Genomic DNA, 20,271 nt, shown 5'->3' on the forward strand with positions numbered 1-20,271 from the left:
GTCCTTGAGCAGTCAGCGCACAGCTCAAGCAGAGCAGGCTACAGCTCACTCTGAATAAGACAAGGAGGAGTTTGCTGCTTGCAGCTGCACGTAGCAAGTGGGTGCACCATGCAAATGGGGTACTTAGGGATTCAGCCATTCAGCTCCTTGCCTGTACGCATATATTATCTGTAACGCATACGAGCGCGCAGCGACTAAAGGTGTCACTCGCTCTGATCCGCACTGGACTGTGCAGTGTCCTCGCACAGTGAGTTCAGCCCTTCCCTGCGAGATCTGCCCCACCCCACTAAGGGTCTTAATTATGGGTTAATGAAGAGCTCCTGAGGGGCCTGACTAGGGACTACTGAAGGGCTCCCGAGGGGCTTAATTAGAGGTCAATTCGGGGCTCCTGAAGAATTTAATTAGGGGTTAATGAAGGGGTCCCCCCCAAATGTCCCACTCATGTCCCCCCCAAGCCCCTTCCCCATGCCACCCCCCTTCAAGGCCCCTCTCCATCCCCCCAGCCCCCAGTGTCCCCCCGGGCCCCACCCCAGTGTGAACTCTGCCAGAGGCTCTCCACTGATCCTTTGGGCTCTCATTGTGTAGTCTCCGAGCACACAGCTGCACATTAGCATAATTAGGCAAGCCCCGCCCAGCCCATCTGCATGAGCCCCACCCTCTTTCCCTCACCAAGGAGGTGTCTGTGATCTGCCCTGCTGACATCGAGCAGCAGCAGCTGGTGGGGCCAGCACCTGCCTGTTGTTGTCCTTCTCCACCCCCACGCTGGTGGAGGAGCTCGGCAGGAGCCAACCAGAGCCTGGGCTGCAGCAGCAGCAGTGTGGCCAGCAGGGCCAGGGAGGGGAGTCCCCCCCTCTGCTGCAGTTCAGGACCAAACAGCCTCTGCTCCTTGCTCCATCTCCCTCACTGCCTCTGGTCTGCCAGCCGGCGGAGCAGACCCTCGCTCGCAGCCTTCCTCCTCCCTTGCTAACCACTGGCAGGGTCCTGTTGGCTTCACCCTCCCCTGCCTCTGTTCCACCTCTGGGGCAACTGCTCCGGCTGCTGTTCCAGCCTCCATCTCAACCTCAGGCGACGTCTGGGTGCTGCCTGCCTCAGCCTCAGTCCTCTTAGAGTGCCCAACTGTGGCTTGGCAAGCACAGCCCAGGCCCCCAGGAGGGTGCAAGAGCCTGCTGGTTCTCACTGGGGCGACAGCTGCCCACTGACTTGGCCAGGGCTCTTCGTCCCTGCGGGCTATGGCAGCTGACAACTTGTCCTAGGAATCTGCCCCAGTCCTTCCTCACCGCCTGCCACCCAGGGCCCATTTCAGGGTGTCCCCATGCCACGAAGCCAGCAGCAGGCTCCACCAAGCCTGTTCCATGCCAGCAGTGCCGGTACCAAAGAGCTCAGATAAGGATGAGGCCCTGGGGGCCTGCACAACAAACTCCTCCACGCTCATCTCAGGTGGTGGAGGGAGAAGTGAGGCTGCCCTGGAGCAGCAGGCCTACAGGGGTGAGGAATAAACACACTGCCATTACCCCAGAAGCGGCCTTGCTGCACCACCCGTGCCCTAGCCCTCCTGCAGCGTGGGCTGCTCTGCAGTGTGAGCGCACTGGTGCTTGGCCAGCTGGTGGTGCCACCGGAAGCTCCTGCCGCAGCTGGGGCAGGGGAAGGGCTTCTCGCCAGTGTGGATGCGGCTGTGGATGCGGACCGCAGAGGCATGGATGAAACGCTTGCCACAGTCGGGGCAGGGGAAGGGCTTCTCGCCAGTGTGGATGTGGCGGTGGATGCGGACCGCAGAGGCGCGGATGAAACGCTTGCCACAATCAGGGCAGGCGAAAGGCTTCTCGCCGCTGTGGATGCGGAGGTGCTTGGTGAGGTAGCTCTTTTGGGTGAAGCTCTGGCCGCAGTCAGGGCAGGTGAAAGGCTTCTCACCAGTGTGGACGCGGCGGTGGATGTCGAGGAGGCTCTTGTAGATGAAGCTCTGGCCGCAGTCGGGGCAGGGGAAGAGCTTGTCGCTGCTGTGGGTCCGGCGGTGGCTGGTGAGGGCGGTGCTCTTCCGGAAGCTCTTGCCACAGTCGGGGCAGGTGAAAGGCTTCTCGCCGGTGTGGACGAGGCGGTGGTGGAGGAGCTGGTAGCTGGTGGTGAAGCTCTTGTCGCACTCTGCGCAGGGGAACAGCTTCTCCCCGGTGTGCCTGCGGCGGTGGATGCGGACCGCAGAGGGGTGGCTGAAACGCTTGCCACAGTCAGGGCAGGGGAAGAGCTTCTTGCCCACATGAGTGATGCGGTGGGTGTCAAGGCTCCTCTTGAGGCCGAAGCTCTTGCCGCAGTCCGCGCAGGCGAAAGGCTTCTCGCCGGTGTGGATGCGGAGGTGCCTGGCGAGGTAGCTCTTTCGGGCGAAGCTCTGGCCGCAGTCAGGGCAGGTGAAAGGCTTCTCGCCGGTGTGGACGCGGCGGTGGGTGTCAAGGAGGCTCTTGTAGATGAAGCTCTTGCCACAGTCGGGGCAAGGGAAGGGCATCTCGCTGCTGTGGGTCTGGCGGTGCCTGTTGAGGGCAACTCTGTGCCGGAAGCCCTTGCCACAGTCGGGGCAGGTAAAAGGCTTCTCGCCGCTGTGGACAAGGCGGTGCTGGAGGAGCTGGTTGCTGGTGGTGAAGCTCTTGTTGCACTCTGCGCAGGGGAACAGATTCTCCCCGGTGTGCCTGCGGCGGTGGATGCGGAACTCAGAGGGGTGGCCGAAACGCTTGCCACAGTCAGGGCAGGGGAAGAGCTTCTTGCCCAAGTGAGTGATGCGGTGGGCGTCAAGGTTGCTCTTGTGGCGGTAGCTCTTGCCACAGTCGGCGCAGCTGAAGGGCTTCTCGCTGCTGTGGGTCTGGCGGTGCCTTTGGAGGCCACTGCTGTGCCGGAAGCTCTGGCCGCAGTCGGGGCAGGTGAAGGGCTTCTCCCCGGTGTGGGTCCGGCGGTGGCTGTTGAGGTTGTTGCTATTCCGGAAGCTCTTGCCACAGTCGGGGCAGGTGAAGGGCTTCTCCCCGGTGTGGATGCGGCGGTGCTCGTTGATGTAGCTCTTGCTGGTGAAGCTCTGGCCACAGTCGGGGCAGGGGAAGCGCTTCTCGCCACTGTGGGTCTGGCAGTGCCTGTTGAGGCTGCTTCTCTGCCGGAAGCCCTTGCCACAGTCGGGGCAGGTGAAAGGCTTCTCCCTGGCGTGGATGTGGCAGTGGGCATCGAGGTAGCTCCGCTCGCGGAAGCTCTGGCCGCAGTCGGGGCAGCTGAAGGGCTTCTCGCCGGTATGGGTCCGGCGGTGGCTCCTGAGGTTGGCTCTCTGCCGGAAACTCTTGCCACAGTCGGGGCAGGTGAACGGCTTCTCCCCGGTGTGGATGCGGCGGTGGGAGTCAAGGTAGCTCCTATCACTGAAGCTCTTGCCACAGTCGGGGCAGGGGAAGGGCTTCTCGCCACTGTGGGTCTGGCGGTGCCTGTTGAGGTAGCCTTTCTGCCGGAAGCTCTTACCGCAGTCAGGGCAGGCGAAAGGCCTCTCCCCAGTATGGATGAGGCAGTGGGCCCTGAGCTGATTTCCTTCACTGAAGCTCTTGCCGCAGTCGGGGCAGGTGAAAGACTTCTGCCCGGTGTGGATGATGTTGTGCCGGAGGAGCCTTGAGTTGGTAGCGAAGCTCTTGCCACAGTCGTGGCAGGTGAAAGGCTTCTCCCCGGTGTGGATGAAGTTGTGTCGGAGGAGCTCTATGCTGGTAGCAAAGCTCTTGCTGCAGACGCGGCAGGGGAAAGGCTTCTCCCCGGTGTGGATGAAGCTGTGTCGGAGGAGCTGTGTGCGGGTAGTGAAGCTCTTGCCGCAGTCGCGGCAGGGGAAAGGCTTCTCCCCGGTGTGGACGAAGTTGTGCCGGTGGAACCCTGAGCGGGTAGCGAAGCTCTTGCCGCAGTCGCCGCAGACAAAGGGCTGGGGGCCAGGGCGGGCGCAGCGATGCTTCGCTGGCGCTGAGCCGCGTGGCAGACTCTGCCCACACTCGGGGCACTGACTCGGCTCTTTGGGTGGCGCAGAGGGGGCTGCCACAACCTCCTCCTCCTCCCCTTGGCCACCTTCATCCTCATCAGCCTCCCCCTCCTCAGACTCATCACCCTCACAGGCATCCTTCTCCGCAGCACTGTCATTCCCCATCTCCTCCTCCTCCTTCTCTTCCTTGGGGCTGCACTTTGGCTCCTCCATTCTGTTCTCTGGCTGCTTCTTCTCCCACCTCTTCTCCAGGTCCTTCGCTGAGGCCACACTAGGAGGGGAAGAGGTCACTGCGGCGCCCTAGGGAAGATGGAAGCCTCTGAGCCCAGGAGCTCAAACCCCAACAGCCTGCCTGGGTCACGACACCTCCTGACCCTTCCCAACCCCCAACGCTCAGCTGGGGCAAGGGGCCCTCAAAGCCACACTTCTTGCCTGGATGGGTCTGTGCTGACACACCCCCCCCCAGGTCCCTGTGCTGGGGTGTGCCACTTTGAAGCTACTTTCGGTGAGCAGGATTAGCTCCCAGGCTGTGAGAGAGAAACAAATGCTGATGCCTGCCTCACTCCTAGGCTTGCTGAGAGGTACAAGAGCACAAACACAGACAAGGCACTCGGGCACTGCCTGAGCTCTGGGCTGCATTTCTCTATAACCTCATTTTGCTTCCTAACCACCCCCCCTGGCCGACCTCCATTCTTCCTTGGGGCACAAGGGGTAAGGCAGAGAGGGCTGGGAGAAGGTGGAAGGGTGGTTGGGAGCCCCTGCTGGGGGCTCAGGTGCCTGGGAGGGGCTGCTGAGTTCCTGTGTGGCCTTTTGCCTTGCCCATTCCTGTCCAGGCTGTAGCTGCCTGCTTGCATCTGGTGCCAAGCTGCAGGCACAGAGCTTCAGCCAACCCCCAGAGCTGGCTGAGGCCAGGCTGGGTGACTGCCAAGGTGGGGAGGGAGGGGGGCAGGGAGCACCCAAACCACCACATCCTCTTATTTTGGCGCTCTGACCTGGGGCAAACTGATTCTGAGTGGTTGTTAATGAGCTCTGCAGTTAATGAGCTCTGCTGTTAATGAGCTCTGGGAAGCAGAATGAAGCTAACGAAGCTTATTCTGCTGAGTGGGGGCTGCTGTGTGGCCTCTCTGCTGCCTTCTTGGCCACAGCTGGCTCAAGGCCAGGACTGGTTACCTTGTGCTCAATTCACCTAGGACTGGTTACCTTGTGGTCAATTCACCCAGGACTGGTTTCCCTGTGCTCTGTTTCCTTAACCAAAATTGGTTTCCTTCTGTTCAATTCCACTTCAAAGAAGACCAAACCAAAGCTCCACCTCCAGGTATTGGAACTGAGGAGACTTTACCCTGGGCCCTGTTGGGTTTAGTGTTACCAGCAGCAGCACCACGGCTGCATCCTTCACCAGCTGCACCATGGCAGCATCCTTCACCTGCTGCACCATGGCTGCGTCCTTCACCAGCTGCACCATGGCAGCATCCTTCACCAGGAAGGGAAGGGAGGTTAGCGGGGGGGCACCACTGCACCTCCTCCCCTAGGTCCTGGCACAGCTGCCAAGGTCCAAATCATTGCCAGCAGCCTGGCACAGAGCCCAGGAGCAGAGATATGGCTCAGGCCCAAGATCCTCCTCCAGCCAACGCAGCTAATTCAGCTCCCAGGCACTGAGACCCAACCCGGAGCCAGATTCCCCCTCCCGGCTCCCCCAGGCCCCCTCATCCCCTCCCGGTTCCACTCTCGGCACCTCCAGTCCCCGTCCAGGTCTCGCCGCTCTCACGGGCAGCGGCCGGGGGGGTGCGAGCAGCAAAACGACCCCAAGAGCCCCCCCCACAAACGCACCCACCCGTGCCCGGCCCCACCCGTGGCCACGCAGCTGCGCACGGCCCTGCCACGGCGCCGCTCACACCCACCCTGCGCACCTCTGCCGGCCCCCACGCGCGGCCACACGGACACAGCTCCGCACACGGCCCCTGCGCCACGCACACCCCACGGCTCCCACGCAGCTCCCCACGCTCACACACAGCCCCACGGCTCCCACGTAGCTCCCCACGCTCACACACAGCCCCACGGCTCCCACGCAGCTCCCCACGCTCACACACCCCCACGGCTCCCCACGCTCACACCCACCCACAGTCTCTCGCACCCCCAGCGCTACCCTCACGCCCCTCACCCACGCAACAGCCACGCAGAGGCTGCCCCGCACCCCCCCACACTGCTACCGCACAAATCTGCACGCCCCAGGACCCCACGGACGTGTCCCCGGGACCCCACGGGACCCCTCCCCAACTCCAGGACACAGCCTCCGTGGGTTCCGCTGCCCCCTCCCCACCTGGCACTCGGAGGGGAGGCAGAGCCGAGGCCGAGGCAGAGCTCCGCGCTCCGGACGCTGCCGACCGCCGGCCCCGGCAGGCTCCTGCGGCCCCGCGGAGCTCAGAGCCTGCGGCGGAGGCCCCGGAACGGAGCCTGGCGGCGAGCGGCAGCGGAGCTCGGCCCGGACAGGAAGTCCCGCCCAGAGCAGGGCAACCGCAGCCAATCAGAGCCGCAGAGAGGAAGTCCCGCCCAGAGAGGGGCAGCCGCAGCCAATCAGAGCCGAAGAGGTGAAAACCCGCCCACTGTTGGGCAGCCGCAGCCAATCAGAGCCGCCGAGATCGCCACCACCTTCCGCCTCCCCGGCCCCAGCTCTGCCCTCCCCCCGCCGCCCTCAGCCAATCAGCGGCCAGGGTCCTGCCCCCGTGACCAGCCGCTAGCTCCGTGGTGCCCGGAGAGCCAATCAGAAGAGAGGGGGGGCGGGACAGGCGCCTGAGGAGACGCGGCCATGTTAGCCACGAGCAGAAGTCCCGCCCACAAGTGGGCAGCCACAGCCAATCAGAGCCGCAGGAGCTCGGCAGCTCCGCCCCCTCCCCGAGCAAGCACCGCCCACGGGCGCCATTGCCGCTGCCATACGCTGGGCTCGGCCTTGGCCTCTGCGTCCCCTTCGTGTGCCAGTTGGGGAGCGGAGCCCCCGCGGGTGAGGGTCCGTGGGGTGCCGAGGCCACGTCCGTGGGGGTGCGCTGGGTGGGTGCAGGTTTCTGCGGTAGCGGGGGGAGGGGTGCGGCGCAGCCTCTGCGTGGCTGTTGTGTGAGGGGCGTGAGGGTGGGCGTGGGCAGCGCTGGGCGTGCGAGAGGGCTGTGGGGGGGGTGTGAGTGTGGGGAGCTGCGTGGGGCCGTGGGCAGGCTGTGGGGGGGGTGTGAGTGTGGGGAGCTGCGTGGGGCCGTGGGCAGGCTGTGGGTGTCTGTGTGTGAGCGTGGGGAGCTGCGTGGGGCCGTGGGCAGGCTGTGGGTGTCTGTGTGTGAGTGTGGGGAGCTGCGTGGGGCCGTGGGCAGGCTGTTGGTGTCTGAGTGTGAGTGTGGGGAGCTGCGTGGGAGCCGTGGGCAGGCTGTGGGTGTCTGTGTGTGAGTGTGGGGAGCTGCGTGGGGCCGTGGGCAGGCTGTGGGTGTCTGTGTGTGGGTGTGGGGAGCTGTGGGTGTCTGTGTGTGAGTGTGGGGAGCTGCGTGGGGCCGTGGGCAGGCTGTGGGTGTTTGTGTGTGAGTGTGGGCAGCTGCTGGCACCTGCCGGTCCTGAGCGGTCGGGCGGGTCCGTGCCGCCTGTGCCCTCGGAGCCTCTGCACCCTCGGCCCCGTGCTGGGAGCAGGATGTGCACAGCTGGCCAGAGGAGCAGGGATCCAGATGTGCCTCGCAGCCACGGGAGGGGCACCTGCGGCGCGCCCGCGCCCGGCGGCCATCGGCGCCGCGGAGCCGTAGCTGCGTTTGGAGCTGGCAGAGATGCCCTGAGCCACAGTGTCCTGCCGCGGTGTGAGAAGGAGCAGCAGGGCAGGCTCTGCCCCCACAGATAAGCAGAGCCCTGATGTGCCCCTGCCCCCCAGGGGGCTGCCCTTGTGCCCAGGGGTCTCCAGGCCCTCACCATGCTGGAGTCGCTCTCTGATTGCCAGGAGCCCCTGGCTGGGATCTGCCTCTGCTGCCTGAGTCTGGATCCTTTCCCCTCACTCCCTGGCTGGGATCTGCCTCTGCTGCCTGAGTCTGGATCCTTTCCCCTCACTCCCTAATTCCCACAACTCCTCCTTTTGTTCTGAGGCTCAGGCAGGGCCCTTCACAGAGAGGTCACAGCCACAGCACCTGAGGCACAGCTCACCCAGGGGAGCCAGGGGCAGAGGTTCTCTGCCTCCTCTCCCCAGAAGCCTGGGGAGAATCCAACCTCAGCAGCTGCTGAGACTGAGTTCCGTGGAAGAATCAGGCAGGTTGGCAGAGAGCTCCAAGCTCAGCCAGCCCAGCCTAGCGCCCAGCCCTGCCCAACCAACCAGGCCATGGCACTCAGTGCCCAGCCAGGCTTGGCTTCAGCACCTCCAGGCATGGCCTCTTCACCACCTCCATGGTGCTGCTGGGGAAGGATGCTGCCATGGTGCAGCTGGTGAAGGATGCTGCCATGGTGCAGCTGGTGAAGGATGCTGCCATGGTGCTGCTGCTGCTGCTGGTAACACTAAACCCAACAGGGCCCAGGGTAAAGTCTCCTCAGTTCCAATACCTGGAGGTAGAGCTTTGGTTTGGTCTTCTTTGAAGCAGAATTGAACCTAAGGAAACCAATTTTGGTTATGGAAATTGAGCATAAGGAAACCAGTCCTGGGTGAGGGAATTAAGGAAACCAGTCCTTGGTAGTAGAACTGACCACAAGGTAACCAGTCCTGGCCTTGAGCCAGCTGTGGCCAAGAAGGCAGCAGAGAGGCCACACAGCAGCCCCCACTCAGCAGAATAAGCTTCGTTAGCTTCATTCTGCTTCCCAGAGCTCATTAACTGCAGAGCTCATTAACTGCAGAGCTCATTAACAACCACTCAGAATCAGTTTGCCCCAGGTCAGAGCGCCAAAATAAGAGGATGTGGTGGTTTGGGTGCTCCCTGCCCCCCTCCCTCCCCACCTTGGCAGTCACCCAGCCTGGCCTCAGCCAGCTCTGGGGGTTGGCTGAAGCTCTGTGCCTGCAGCTTGGCACCAGATGCAAGCAGGCAGCTACAGCCTGGACAGGAATGGGCAAGGCAAAAGGCCACACAGGAACTCAGCAGCCCCTCCTAGGCACCTGAGCCCCCAGCAGGGGCTCCCAACCACCCTTCCACCTTCTCCCACCCCTCTCTGCCTTACCCCTTGTGCCCCAAGGAAGAATGGAGGTCGGCTGGGGGGGGTGGTTAGGAAGCAAAGTGAGGTTAGAGAGAAATGCAGCCCAGAGCTCAGGCAGTGCCCGAGTGCCTTGTCTGTGTTTGTGCTCTTGTACCTCTCAGCAAGCCTAGGAGTGAGGCAGGCATCAGCATTTGTTTCTCTCTCACAGCCTGGGAGCTAATCCTGCTCACCGAAAGTAGCTTCAAAGTGGCACACCCCAGCACAGGGACCTGGGGGGGTGTGTCAGCACAGACCCATCCAGGCAAGAAGTGTGGCTTTGAGGGCCCCTTGCCCCAGCTGAGCGTTGGGGGTTGGGAAGGGTCAGGAGGTGTCGTGACCCAGGCAGGCTGTTGGGGTTTGAGCTCCTGGGCTCAGAGGCTTCCATCTTCCCTAGGGCGCCGCAGTGACCTCTTCCCCTCCTAGTGTGGCCTCAGCGAAGGACCTGGAGAAGAGGTGGGAGAAGAAGCAGCCAGAGAACAGAATGGAGGAGCCAAAGTGCAGCCCCAAGGAAGAGAAGGAGGAGGAGGAGATGGGGAATGACAGTGCTGCGGAGAAGGATGCCTGTGAGGGTGATGAGTCTGAGGAGGGGGAGACTGATGAGGATGAAGGTGGCCAAGGGGAAGAGGAGGAGGTTGTGGCAGCCCCCTCTGCGCCACCCAAAGAGCCGAGTCAGTGCCCTGAGTGTGGGCAGAGTCTGCCACGCGGCTCAGCGCCAGCGAAGCATCGCTGTGCCCGCCCTGGCCCCCAGCCCTTTGTCTGCGGCGACTGCGGCAAGAGCTTCCGGCACAGAAGCAACTTCAACAGGCACCGCCAGACCCACACCGGGGAGAAGCCCTTCCCCTGCTCCGACTGCGGCAAGAGATTCAGTGATAAGAGCTCCCTCACTGACCACCGCTGCATCCACCCCAGGGAGAAGCTGTTCGCCTGCCCCGACTGCGGCAAGAGCTTCTGGAATAGGAGGGGCCTCAGGGTGCACCGCCAGATCCACACCGGCAAGAAGCCCTTCAGCTGCCCCTACTGCGGCCAGAGCTTCCGCAATGGATGCAGCCTCGATGCCCACTGCCACATCCACACCGGGGAGAGGCCTTTCACCTGCCCCGACTGTGGCAAGAGCTTCCGGCAGAAAAGCAACCTCAACAGGCACCGCAGGAACCACAGTGGAGAGAAGCCCTTCTCCTGCCCCGACTGTGGCCAGAGCTTCGCCCACAAGAGCTACCTCATCGCCCACTGCCGCATCCACACCGGTGAGAAGCCCTTCACCTGCCCCGACTGCGGCAAGAGCTTCACCAGCAAGAGCTACGTCACCGCCCACCGCCGCATCCACACCGGCGAGAAGCCCTTCACCTGCCCCGACTGTGGCCAGAGCTTCCGGCACAACAGCAGCCTCAACAGGCACCGCCAGACCCACAGCAGCGAGAAGCCCTTCAGCTGCGCCGACTGCGGCAAGAGCTACCGCCACAAGAGCAACCTTGACGCCCACCTCATCACTCACGTGGGCAAGAAGCTCTTCCCCTGCCCTGACTGCGGCAAGCGTTTCGGCCACCCCTCTGCGGTCTGCATGCACCGCCGTAGGCACACCGGGGAGAATCTGTTCCCCTGCACAGAGTGCAACAAGAGCTTCACCAACAGCTCCGGGCTCCTCTGGCACCGCCTCGTCCACACCGGCGAGAAGCCTTTTACCTGCCCTGACTGTGGAAAGAGCTTCCTGAAGAGATGCAGCCTCAAGAGGCACCGCCAGATCCACAGCAGCGAGAACCCCTTCCCCTGCCCCGACTGCAGCAAGAGCTTCATCTACAAGATCCAACTCGACATCCACCGCCGCGTCCACACCGGCGAGAAGCCTTTCACCTGCCCTGACTGCGGCAAGCGCTTCGCCCGAAAGAGCTACCTCGCCAGGCACCTCCGCATCCACACCAGCAAGAAGCCCTTCAGCTGCGCCGACTGCAGCAAGAGCTTCTACCACAAGAGCAGCCTCAACACCCACCGCATCACTCACATGGGCAAGAAGCTCTTCCCCTGCCCCGACTGCGGCAAGCGTTTCGGCCACCCCTCTGTGGTCCGCATCCACCGCCGCAGGCACACCGGGGAGAAGATGTTCCACTGCGCAGAGTGCAACAAGAGCTTTCCCAACAGCTACCAGCTCCTCCACCGCCGCCTCGTCCACAGCGGCAAGAAGCCTCTCACCTGCCCTGACTGTGGCAAGAGCTTCCAGAAGCGCGGCGCCCTCATCGGCCACCGCCGGACCCACACCAGTAAGAAGCCCATCCCCTGCCCCGACTGCGGCCAGAGCTTCATCTACAAGAGCCTCCTCGACATCCACCGCCGCGTCCACACCGGCGAGAAGCCTTTCACCTGCCCTGACTGTGGCCAGAGCTTCGCCCAAAAGAGCTACCTCGCCAGGCACCTCCGCACCCACACTGGCGAGAAGCCCTTCCCCTGCCCCGACTGTGGCAAGCGTTTCATCAGCGCCTCTGCGGTCCGCATCCACAGCCGCATCCACACTGGCGAGAAGCCCTACCCCTGCCCCAGCTGTGGCAGAAGCTTCCGGTGGAACCACCAGCTGGCCAAGCACCAGTGCGCTCACACTGCAGAGCAGCCCACGCTGCAGGAGGGCCAGGGCATGGGTGGTGCAGCAAGGCCGCTGCTGGGGTAATGGCAGTGTGTTTATTCCTCACCCCTGTAGGCCTGCTGCTCCAGGGCAGCCTCACTTCTCCCTCCGCCACCTGAGATGAGCGTGGAGGAGTTTGTTGTGCAGGCCCCCAGGGCCTCATCCTTATCTGAGCTCTTTGGTGCTGCTGACTGGCAGTGGGGATCTGCCTCTGTTGCCTGAGTCTGGATCCTTTCCCCTCACTCCCTAATTCCCATAACTCCTCCTTTTGTTCTGAGGCTCAGGCAGGGCCCTTCACAGAGAGGTCACAACCACAGCACCTGAGGCACAGCTCACCCAGGGGAGCCAGGGGCAGAGGTTGTCTGCCTCCTCTCCCCAGAAGCCTGGGGAGAATCCAGCCTCAGCAGCTGCCGAGACAGAGTTCCCTGGAAGCCCTTGCATGATAGAATCAGGGGCAGAGAACTCCCAAGCTCACCCAGCCCAACCTAGCACCCAGCCCTGCCCAACCAACCAGACCATGGCACTAAGTGCCCCAGCCAGGCTTGGCTTCAGCACCTCCAGCCACGGCCACTCCACCACCTCCCTGGGCAGCCCATTCCAATGCCAATCACTCTCTCTGCCAACAACTTCCTCCTAACATCCAGCCTAGACCTGCCCTGACACAGCTTGAGGCTGTGTCCCCTTGCCTGGGAGGAGAGCCCAACCCCCACCTGGCTACAGCCTCCCTTCAGGGAGTTGCAGACAGCAATGAGCCCTGCCCTGAGCCTCCTCTTCTGCAGGCTGCACAACCCCAGCTCCCTGGGGCCCTGTCTGGCTCTGTGGCCAGCTGTTGCCCTTGTGGGGGCAAGCAGCAACCTGGTTCAGGAACGAGATGGTGACCAGTTCTTGGCCACGCGTGACCATGGCTCACACGCACCGATACAGTGGAGAACAAATGGCCTTTATTCGTGTGCAGTGCTGGGTTCTATGGTGTGGAGTTACACATCATTTCTGTCTGCTTACATCACTACCACGTATCATTGGTTATGGCAGTAAGGAGAGGGGCCCCTGTCTTTTCCGTACATCCCGATATCTTCCGGCCACCGGGCCCTAGCTACCCATATCTCCCCCTCCCTGTGCTCAATAAATTGAGTTGCTAAAACATAACATTTTCTTTAAGAGTATAAAGTTCTGGATAAAAAGAGCATAGAAAAACAGTCACAGCATCAAAGGATCCTAACAGTACAAACTCAGTAGTGAGGCACTTTAAATGAGGTACTGTTGAGAACAATGCGGTGCAACCAAGTGTGGTTAGTGTAAAAGTGTGAGGTGAGAACATTCTTCACAGCATCATTAGTAAAGAGCCAAAGTGCTCGTACCCATCACGCCTGAAAGCTCCCTAAATGTATATCTAAGTCAGCTGCCACATATTGCACTCTCCCCATCTTCTACAACTGCTTTCTTCACAGCACTACAATCTTTGGTGCAAACCTAAGCTACATTCTCCCAGGCAACCAGCAGTAGAACAAGGGGACACAGTCTCAAGTTGTGCCGGGGTAGGTCTAGGCTGGATGTTAGGAGGAAGTTGTTGGCAGAGAGAGTGATTGGTATTGGAATGGGCTGCCCAGGGAGGTGGTGGAGGCACCGTCCCTTGAGGTCTTCAAGAAAAGCCTGGATGAGGCACTTAGTGTCATGGTCTGGCTGACTGGATAGGGCTGGGTGCTAGGTTGGGCTGGATGAGCTTGGAGGTCTCTTCCAACCTGGTTGATTCTATGATTGTGCAGGATAATAATAATACTGAAGGTGTCTAAGAGGAGCTCTTACTGCTCTACAAGCAAGATGTCTGCTGTCTGCAACCTACCCTTAACAAACAATACAAACTTGTTCAGTAGGCAGGGTCCAAAGACTAGAGTCAGCACGATCCTCGCCATCGGGCCCATCCAGGAGGACATCAGCCATGGTGACTGATTATACCATGATTCAAACCACCCTAGCTGGGCTTCCCTATCCTTCTTTCTTTGGGCCAATCTCTCTCTTAATTTAGCCATCGAGTCTCTAGCTACTCCGGTGTGATCTGCGTAAAAGCAGCACTCCTCCTCCAAACTGGCACAAAGGGCTCCTGACTGCGCGAACAGAAGGTCTAACCCTCAGTAGAACAACTTCAGAAAGTGATGAGAGAGATTCTTCTAGGCAGGCCATGGGTTGTTCTAGTTTTTGCAGGCCCTCAGCGATGACAGCCTGTAGCTGGGACAGGCCCTGTTGTTGGGTTACCAAGGAATTCATGCCTGTTGCTGTACCAGCTACTCCCAGACCGAGTAGCGCTGCTACCGTCACAGCTGTCAGGATCTCCCTTTTGTGACGTTTGCCGTTGTCTTCTCCCCAGTAGTAGCACATCTCCTCTTCTGGACGGCATGGGACCCTGGGAACAATTACAGTCTGAACACAGAGCTCAGCAGAAGCATTAAAGCGTTCAAGGGATGCACGAGGTGTTACTGCTAACTGATGGCAGATCCACATTGCAGGTGTAGCTGGGACAGCCCATTTGTACCTTTTATTGACCTTGATGGTTCTCACGCAAACTTCCTTCCCCAGTCGAACAGTGAGGAGTTACCAAAAACATGCTGCCTGGCCCCTTACCCGAGTTAGGGTAATTCCTCTTCGCGGTGTGTTCCACCCACATTGTGTTGGATTACTATCTGAAGAATAGCCAAAAGAGGCATTGAGGGCAACACCCTCATAAAAAGGAGGATTCACCTCATAGCATAACCAACAAGATTTGGTGAGATTTGGGTTTGGCTGATTCGGGGACCTAAAGGATGCATTTAGCACATCAAGGAACAATTGCTCCGATGGGTGGTCCAAGTTCACACCTGGTTTATTTGTGGGGCTCGTGTGCTTTATTGCTTGAGACTCCTTGTGAGGAGGTGCACTTTCCTTTTTCCTCCCACCTCATCAGCACCCATTCCCACGGTTGCTGTTCGTAGGAGCCATTGGATGGTCTTACCATACCCAGAATCAGAATCACACAGAGACATCGTAGCCCTCCCTTCCGAGGGCCTTCTTGCCGTTGCTTGGATCTTGCTGGTGTGACACTTTCTGGTGTGGGTGGTGGTGAAGCACTTTTCGGGTTGTCATCATCCTCTGCCACCGGGAAGTACGCGTTACAGGGCGTCCAATCAAGAGGTCCTGTGGACAGAAACTCTCCGTTTTCATCAGTTTTATTTCTGGAGGTCTGGTTTAATAGACTCAAGTGGACACCACTTGACCTTGCCATTTCTAACTGTGACAGGCCCTCTTCTAATGCCTGAGTGGCCCAATGGTTTTGGGAAGGGCTGTTTGTCTCCTCCCCTCTCGGGAACTGATTTAATGCCAGTAGAGCAGTCGCCAGCAGATGTGCTTGATCCCCTGAGGGAATGGTTCCATTGAATCCTTCTGATTTCGCTGATACCTCTAATTTTGTTTTTGGAGTCTGATTTGCTCGCTCGACTATGGCCTGCCCTGTGCTATTGTATGGAATCCTGTGAACTACACTGATACTCCACTTTGAAACAAACGCTTGAACTGACTTAGAGACAAAATTTGGGCCATTGTCTGTTTTAATCTGGTTGGGGATACCGAGCCACACCATGGCTGCCAACCAATGTTGAATGGTTGCTTTGGAGTCAGCATTCTGTCATTGTTTGACTTCTTGCTTCTTCAGGTAGGGCTGAGGAATCGATCGCAGCTTGCAGGTGATCCACAAATGTTTTAAACCTTTCATTGTCACTTTGCTTTATTGTGGTCCATGGTGGTGGTTTGGTGACAGCTGCAGAAGTTGTGCGGAGAGCCTCTCTGGCTGCACAGGTAGTTGTCAGCATTTCATGAGGCTCCATGCCTGCAGCTTGCAGCAGAGGGGAGGGCATCGTTGGATCCTTGCCCATCAGCCTTAGTACACTGGAGCCATGCAGTGGGTGGTCTGCCCCCGTTATTTCAGCTATTTCATTCGTGCAGTTCTCCTCCCAACCTTGTCTAAAAACAATCATCTCTGATCCATCAAGCATCATTTTGCAGATTTGCCTGATGTCAAATGGGATCAGGTTACCACTCCCAAAGAGACTATCTAAGAGGGTGGACACCAAGGGCGAGTTAAGCCCTTTTTCCGCGACCGCTTTAACAATCGCCTGCACCTCCTCGGGATTCACCAGAGGGCAGGTCCTTCCCCCTCCCCCGCCGCTTGGACCAGGTAAGCAAGCTTGGAGGGTGGGACCCACTCGGCGCACGCCGCGCTCACTTCTCTCCAGTTTGTGGCAGTTGTTTCCCTTTTTTCTTTAGAAGTCTCTTGCTGTTTGTTTTTATTTGCTTCCATCTCCTCCTCCCCTGAGCTCGAATCGCTGTTCCGCTCTCCCTCGGTGCCTTGTGGCTCTGAGCTGGAAGCTGAGTGACTGCTGGCTTCTGAGTCTCGGTAGCTTTTCGCTGGACTCCGACCCCGCCCTCTTTCTTTGTTTGCAGGCTCCCTCCTTCTCGGCCCACCCTGCCCCTTGCTCGGGCTCTGATTCTGCCCCTTCTTCTTACAGGTGGATGCCTTCTCTTTCTCTGGCTCGCTCCACCTGCCGTGGGGTGGGGTGTCCCCCTTGTGTGTGTTCTGATTGGCTTTTTATCTCCTGCCTGTGTTTCCTCCCTCTGTGTCTTCACTCTCATTGTCCGACTCCGAATCATCTGCCTTCCCTTTCTCCCCGCTGCCCAGGTCTCTTCCAAACCCCCCCCCCCGACGCCACTTTCCTCACCTCTCGGATCAGCTTGCCCCAGAGGGACTTCGCTGGCAACTGTTCCTCCTTTGGTGTATCTGGAGGTTGGGGGGGGGGGGTTGCGGAGGGACATTTCCCTCTCGATCTTTTGTCTCAGTGAGACCACTCTCCCCCGGGGGGTCTGCGTGACTGCCCCGACCCCCACTTTCAGAGTGACTAACACATATTCCTTAGCCACCTTCCAAGTTTCCTTCTCCTCTATGGCTTTTTTCAGAGCCTGCTCAACTCTGCCCCAGATGTTTTGCACACCCTGCAGACTTCATCTCCTCAGCTAGCGCCACGACGCATTTAGCCCACAGCTCTGGGTGCAGTATCTCCACTGGCTCCAGTAACCCCAATTTGCAAAAGTCTTGCAATGGTGAGAGTAAAATCCTCAACCTTACAATTTATATGCCACTGTTTATGTCATTGAGATACGACCTTCACAACAGCTTCCATCCTCCTTGCAGGTCCCGGGGGCGTCCCCCCTTCTCCTCCACCTGCCGAGCTGGTCCCGCAGCTCCGACAGCTGTTCCTGGAGCGCAGGTGTTCTCCCAGGTTTCGGCACCACTTCTTGTTGCCCTTGGGGGGGCAAGCAGTGACCTGGTTCAGGAACGAGATGGTGACCAGTTCTTGGCCATGCATGGCCACAGCTCACACACACCGATGCGGTGGAGAACAGATGGCCTTTATTCGTGTGCAGTGCTGGGTTCTGTGGTGTGGAGTTACACATCATTTCTGTCTGCTTACACCATTACCACATATCATTGGTTATGGCAGTAAGGAGAGGGGCCCCTGTCTTTCCGTACATCCCAATATCTTCCGGACGCCAGGCCCTAGTTACCCACACCCCAGCAGAGCCCAGGTGGCTCTATTCGTGCCCTTCCTGCAGCATGGGCTGCTCAGTGGCGTGAGCGCGCTGGTGCTTGGCCAGCTGGCGGCGCCACCGGAAGCTCCTGCCACAGTCAGGGCAGGGGAAGAGCTCGCCGCTGTGGATGCGGAGGTGATTGTCCAGATTCCCACGCCGGCCGAAGCTCCGGCCGCAGTCGGCACAGAGGTAGGGCCTCTCACCAGTGTGGATGAGGCGGTGCTGGAGGAGCTGGGTGCTGGTGGTGAAGCTCTTGTCACACTCTGTGCAGGGGAACAGCTTCTCCCCGGTGTGCCTGCGGCGGTGGATGCGGACAGCAGAGGCGTGGTTGAAACGCTTGCCGCAGTCGGGGCAGGGGAAGAGCTTCTTGCCCAAGTGAGTGATGCGGTGGCTGTCGAGGCCCTTCTTGTACCTGAAGTTCTTGCCGCAGTCGGGGCAGGTGAAGGGCTTCTCCCCGGTGTGGATGCGGCGGTGGTCGGTGATGTAGCTCTTGCTGCTGAAGCTCTGGCCGCAGTCAGGGCAGGTGAAGGGCTTCTCCCCGGTGTGGATGTGGCAGTGGTCAGTGATGTAGCTCTTGCTGGTGAAGCTCTCGCCACAGTCGGGGCAGGGGAAGGGCTTCTCGACATTGTGGATCCGGCGGTGGCTGGTGAGGTTGCTTCTCTGCCGGAAGCTCTTGCCGCAGTCGGGGCAGGTGAAGGGCTTCTCCCCGGTGTGGATGCGGCGGTGGGAGTCGAGGCTGCACACATTGCGGAAGCTATGGCCGCAGTCGGGGCAGGCGTAGGGCCGCTCGCCACTGTGGGTCTGGCGGTGCCTAATGAGGCTGCTTCTCTGCCGGAAGCTCTTGCCGCAGACGGGGCAGGTGAAAGGCTTCTCGCCGGTGTGGATGCGACAGTGGGAGTCGAGATGGCTCCCACTGCTGAAGCTCTTGCCACAGTCAGGGCAGGCGTAGGGCCGCTCGCCGCTGTGGGTCCGGCGGTGAGCGGAGAGGCCACTGCTATACCGGAATCTCTTGCCGCAGTCGGGGCAGGTGAAAGGCTTCTCCCCGGTGTGGATTAAGTTGTGCTGGAGGAGCCGTGAGCTGGTAATGAAGCTCTTGCTGCAGATGTGGCAGGTGAAAGGCTTCTCCCCGGTGTGGATGAACCTGTGCCGGTGGAGCCCTCTCCTGGAAGTGAAGCTCTTGCCGCAGTCTCCGCAGACAAAGGGCTGGGGGCCAGGGCGGGCACAGCGATGCTTCGCTGGCGCTGAGCCGCGTGGCAGACTCTGCCCACACTCGGGGCACTGACTCGGCTCTTTGGGTGGCGCAGAGGGGGCTGCCACAACCTCCTCCTCCTCCCCTTGGCCACCTTCATCCTCATCAGCCTCCCCCTCATCAGACTCATCACCCTCACAGGCATCCTTCTCCGCAGCACTGTCATTCCCCATCTCCTCCTCCTCCTTCTCTTCCTTGGGGCTGCACTTTGGCTCCTCCATTCTGTTCTCTGGCTGCTTCTTCTCCCACCTCTTCTCCAGGTCCTTCGCTGAGGCCACACTAGGAGGGGAAGAGGTCACTGCTGCGCCCTAGGGAAGATGGAAGCCTCTGAGCCCAGGAGCTCAAACCCCAACAGCCTGCCTGGGTCACGACACCTCCTGACCCTTCCCAACCCCCAACGCTCAGCTGGGGCAAGGGGCCCTCAAAGCCACACTTCTTGCCTGGATGGGTCTGTGCTGACACCCCCCCCCCAGGTCCCTGTGCTGGGCTGTGCCACTTTGAAGCTACTTTCGGTGAGCAGTTTTAGCTCCCAGGCTGCGCACATCCTGCTCCCAGCACGGGGCCGAGGGTGCAGAGGCGCCGAGGGCACAGGCGGCACGGACCCGCCAGACCGCTCAGGACCGGCAGGTGCCAGCAGCTGCCCACACTCACACACAGACACCCACAGCCTGCCCACGGCCCCCACGCAGCTCCTCACACTCAGACACCCTCAGCCTGCCCACGGCCCCCACGCAGCTCCCCACACTCACACTCAGACACCCTCAGCCTGCCCACGGCCCCCATGCAGCTCCCCGCACTCACACTCAGACACCCTCAGCCTGCCCACGGCCCCCACGCAGCTCCCCACACTCACACTCAGACACCCACAGCCTGCCCACGGCCCCCATGCAGCTCCCCGCACTCAGACACCCACAGCCTGCCCACGGCCCCCACGCAGCTCCCCACACTCAGACACCCACAGCCTGCCCACGGCCCCCACGCAGCTCCCCACACTCAGACACCCACAGCCTGCCTACGGCCCCCACGCAGCTCCCCACACTCACACCCCCCCCACAGCCCTCTCGCACCCCCAGCGCTGCCCACGCCCACCCTCACGCCCCTCACTCACACAACAGCCACGCAGAGGCTGCGCCGCACCCCCCCCCCCCCGCTACCGCAGAAACCTGCACCCACCCAGCGCACCCCCACGGACGTGGCCTCGGCACCCCACGGACCCTCACCCGCGGGGACTCCGCTCCCCAACTGGCACACGAAGGGGACGCAGAGGCCAAGGCCGAGCCCAGCGCATGGCAGCGGCAATGGCGCCCGTGGGCGGGGCTTGCTCGGGGAGGAGGCGGAGCTGCCGAGCTCCTGCGGCTCTGATTGGCTGTGGCTGCCCACTTGTGGGCGGGACTTCCGCTCGTGGCTAACCTGACAGCGTCTCCTCAGGCGCCTGTCCCGCCCCCCCTCTCTTCTGATTGGCTCTCCGGGCACCACCGAGCTAGCGGCTGGTCACGGGGGCAGGACCCTGGCCGCTGAGTGGCTGAGGGCGGCGGGGGGGGGGGGGGGGCAGAGCTGGGGCCGGGGAGGCGGAAGGTGGTGGCGATCTCGGCGGCTCTGATTGGCTGCGGCTGCCCAACAGTGGGCGGGTTTTCACCTCTTCGGCTCTGATTGGCTGCGACTGCCCTG

The 20,271-nt window shown here is 60.8% G+C and overlaps 2 protein-coding genes across 2 annotated transcripts; one reads left to right on the forward strand and one right to left on the reverse strand.

Annotated features, from left to right (window-relative positions):
- Nucleotides 1–1,445: 1,445 nt before the first annotated feature.
- LOC135173932 (zinc finger protein 721-like) lies at nucleotides 1,446–19,915 on the reverse strand. Its single transcript, XM_064141145.1, has 3 exons — nucleotides 19,777–19,915; nucleotides 17,767–18,911; nucleotides 1,446–3,887 (listed from the first exon to the last, which is right to left on the reverse strand). The coding sequence occupies exons 2-3, from the start codon at nucleotides 18,822–18,824 to the stop codon at nucleotides 1,544–1,546; spliced, it is 3,402 nt and encodes a 1,133-aa protein (XP_063997215.1). The 5' UTR covers nucleotides 18,825–18,911; nucleotides 19,777–19,915; the 3' UTR covers nucleotides 1,446–1,543.
- On the forward strand, nucleotides 9,894–12,333 carry LOC135173927 (gastrula zinc finger protein XlCGF57.1-like; the record flags this gene model as incomplete). Its single annotated transcript, XM_064141140.1, has 1 exon — nucleotides 9,894–12,333. A coding segment is annotated over one exon (1,896 nt), but the record flags the coding sequence as incomplete, so codon positions are not given.
- Nucleotides 19,916–20,271: the final 356 nt, after the last annotated feature.

Source organism: Pogoniulus pusillus, unplaced genomic scaffold (genome assembly GCF_015220805.1).
Source record: "Pogoniulus pusillus isolate bPogPus1 unplaced genomic scaffold, bPogPus1.pri scaffold_143_arrow_ctg1, whole genome shotgun sequence".
Classification (NCBI taxonomy): Eukaryota; Metazoa; Chordata; class Aves; order Piciformes; family Lybiidae; genus Pogoniulus; species Pogoniulus pusillus.

Excerpts from the sequence above, each read along its gene's own strand:
- LOC135173932 (XM_064141145.1), bottom strand. The coding sequence starts at position 18,824 with ATGGAGGAGCCAAAGTGCAGCCCCAAGGAAGAGAAGGAGGAGGAGGAG. Across the intron at positions 3,888-17,766 it reads GACTGCGGCAAGAACTTCAG|CTTCGCTACCCGCTCAGGGT; the intron begins GTACAAGAAGGG and ends CTGCGGCAAGAG.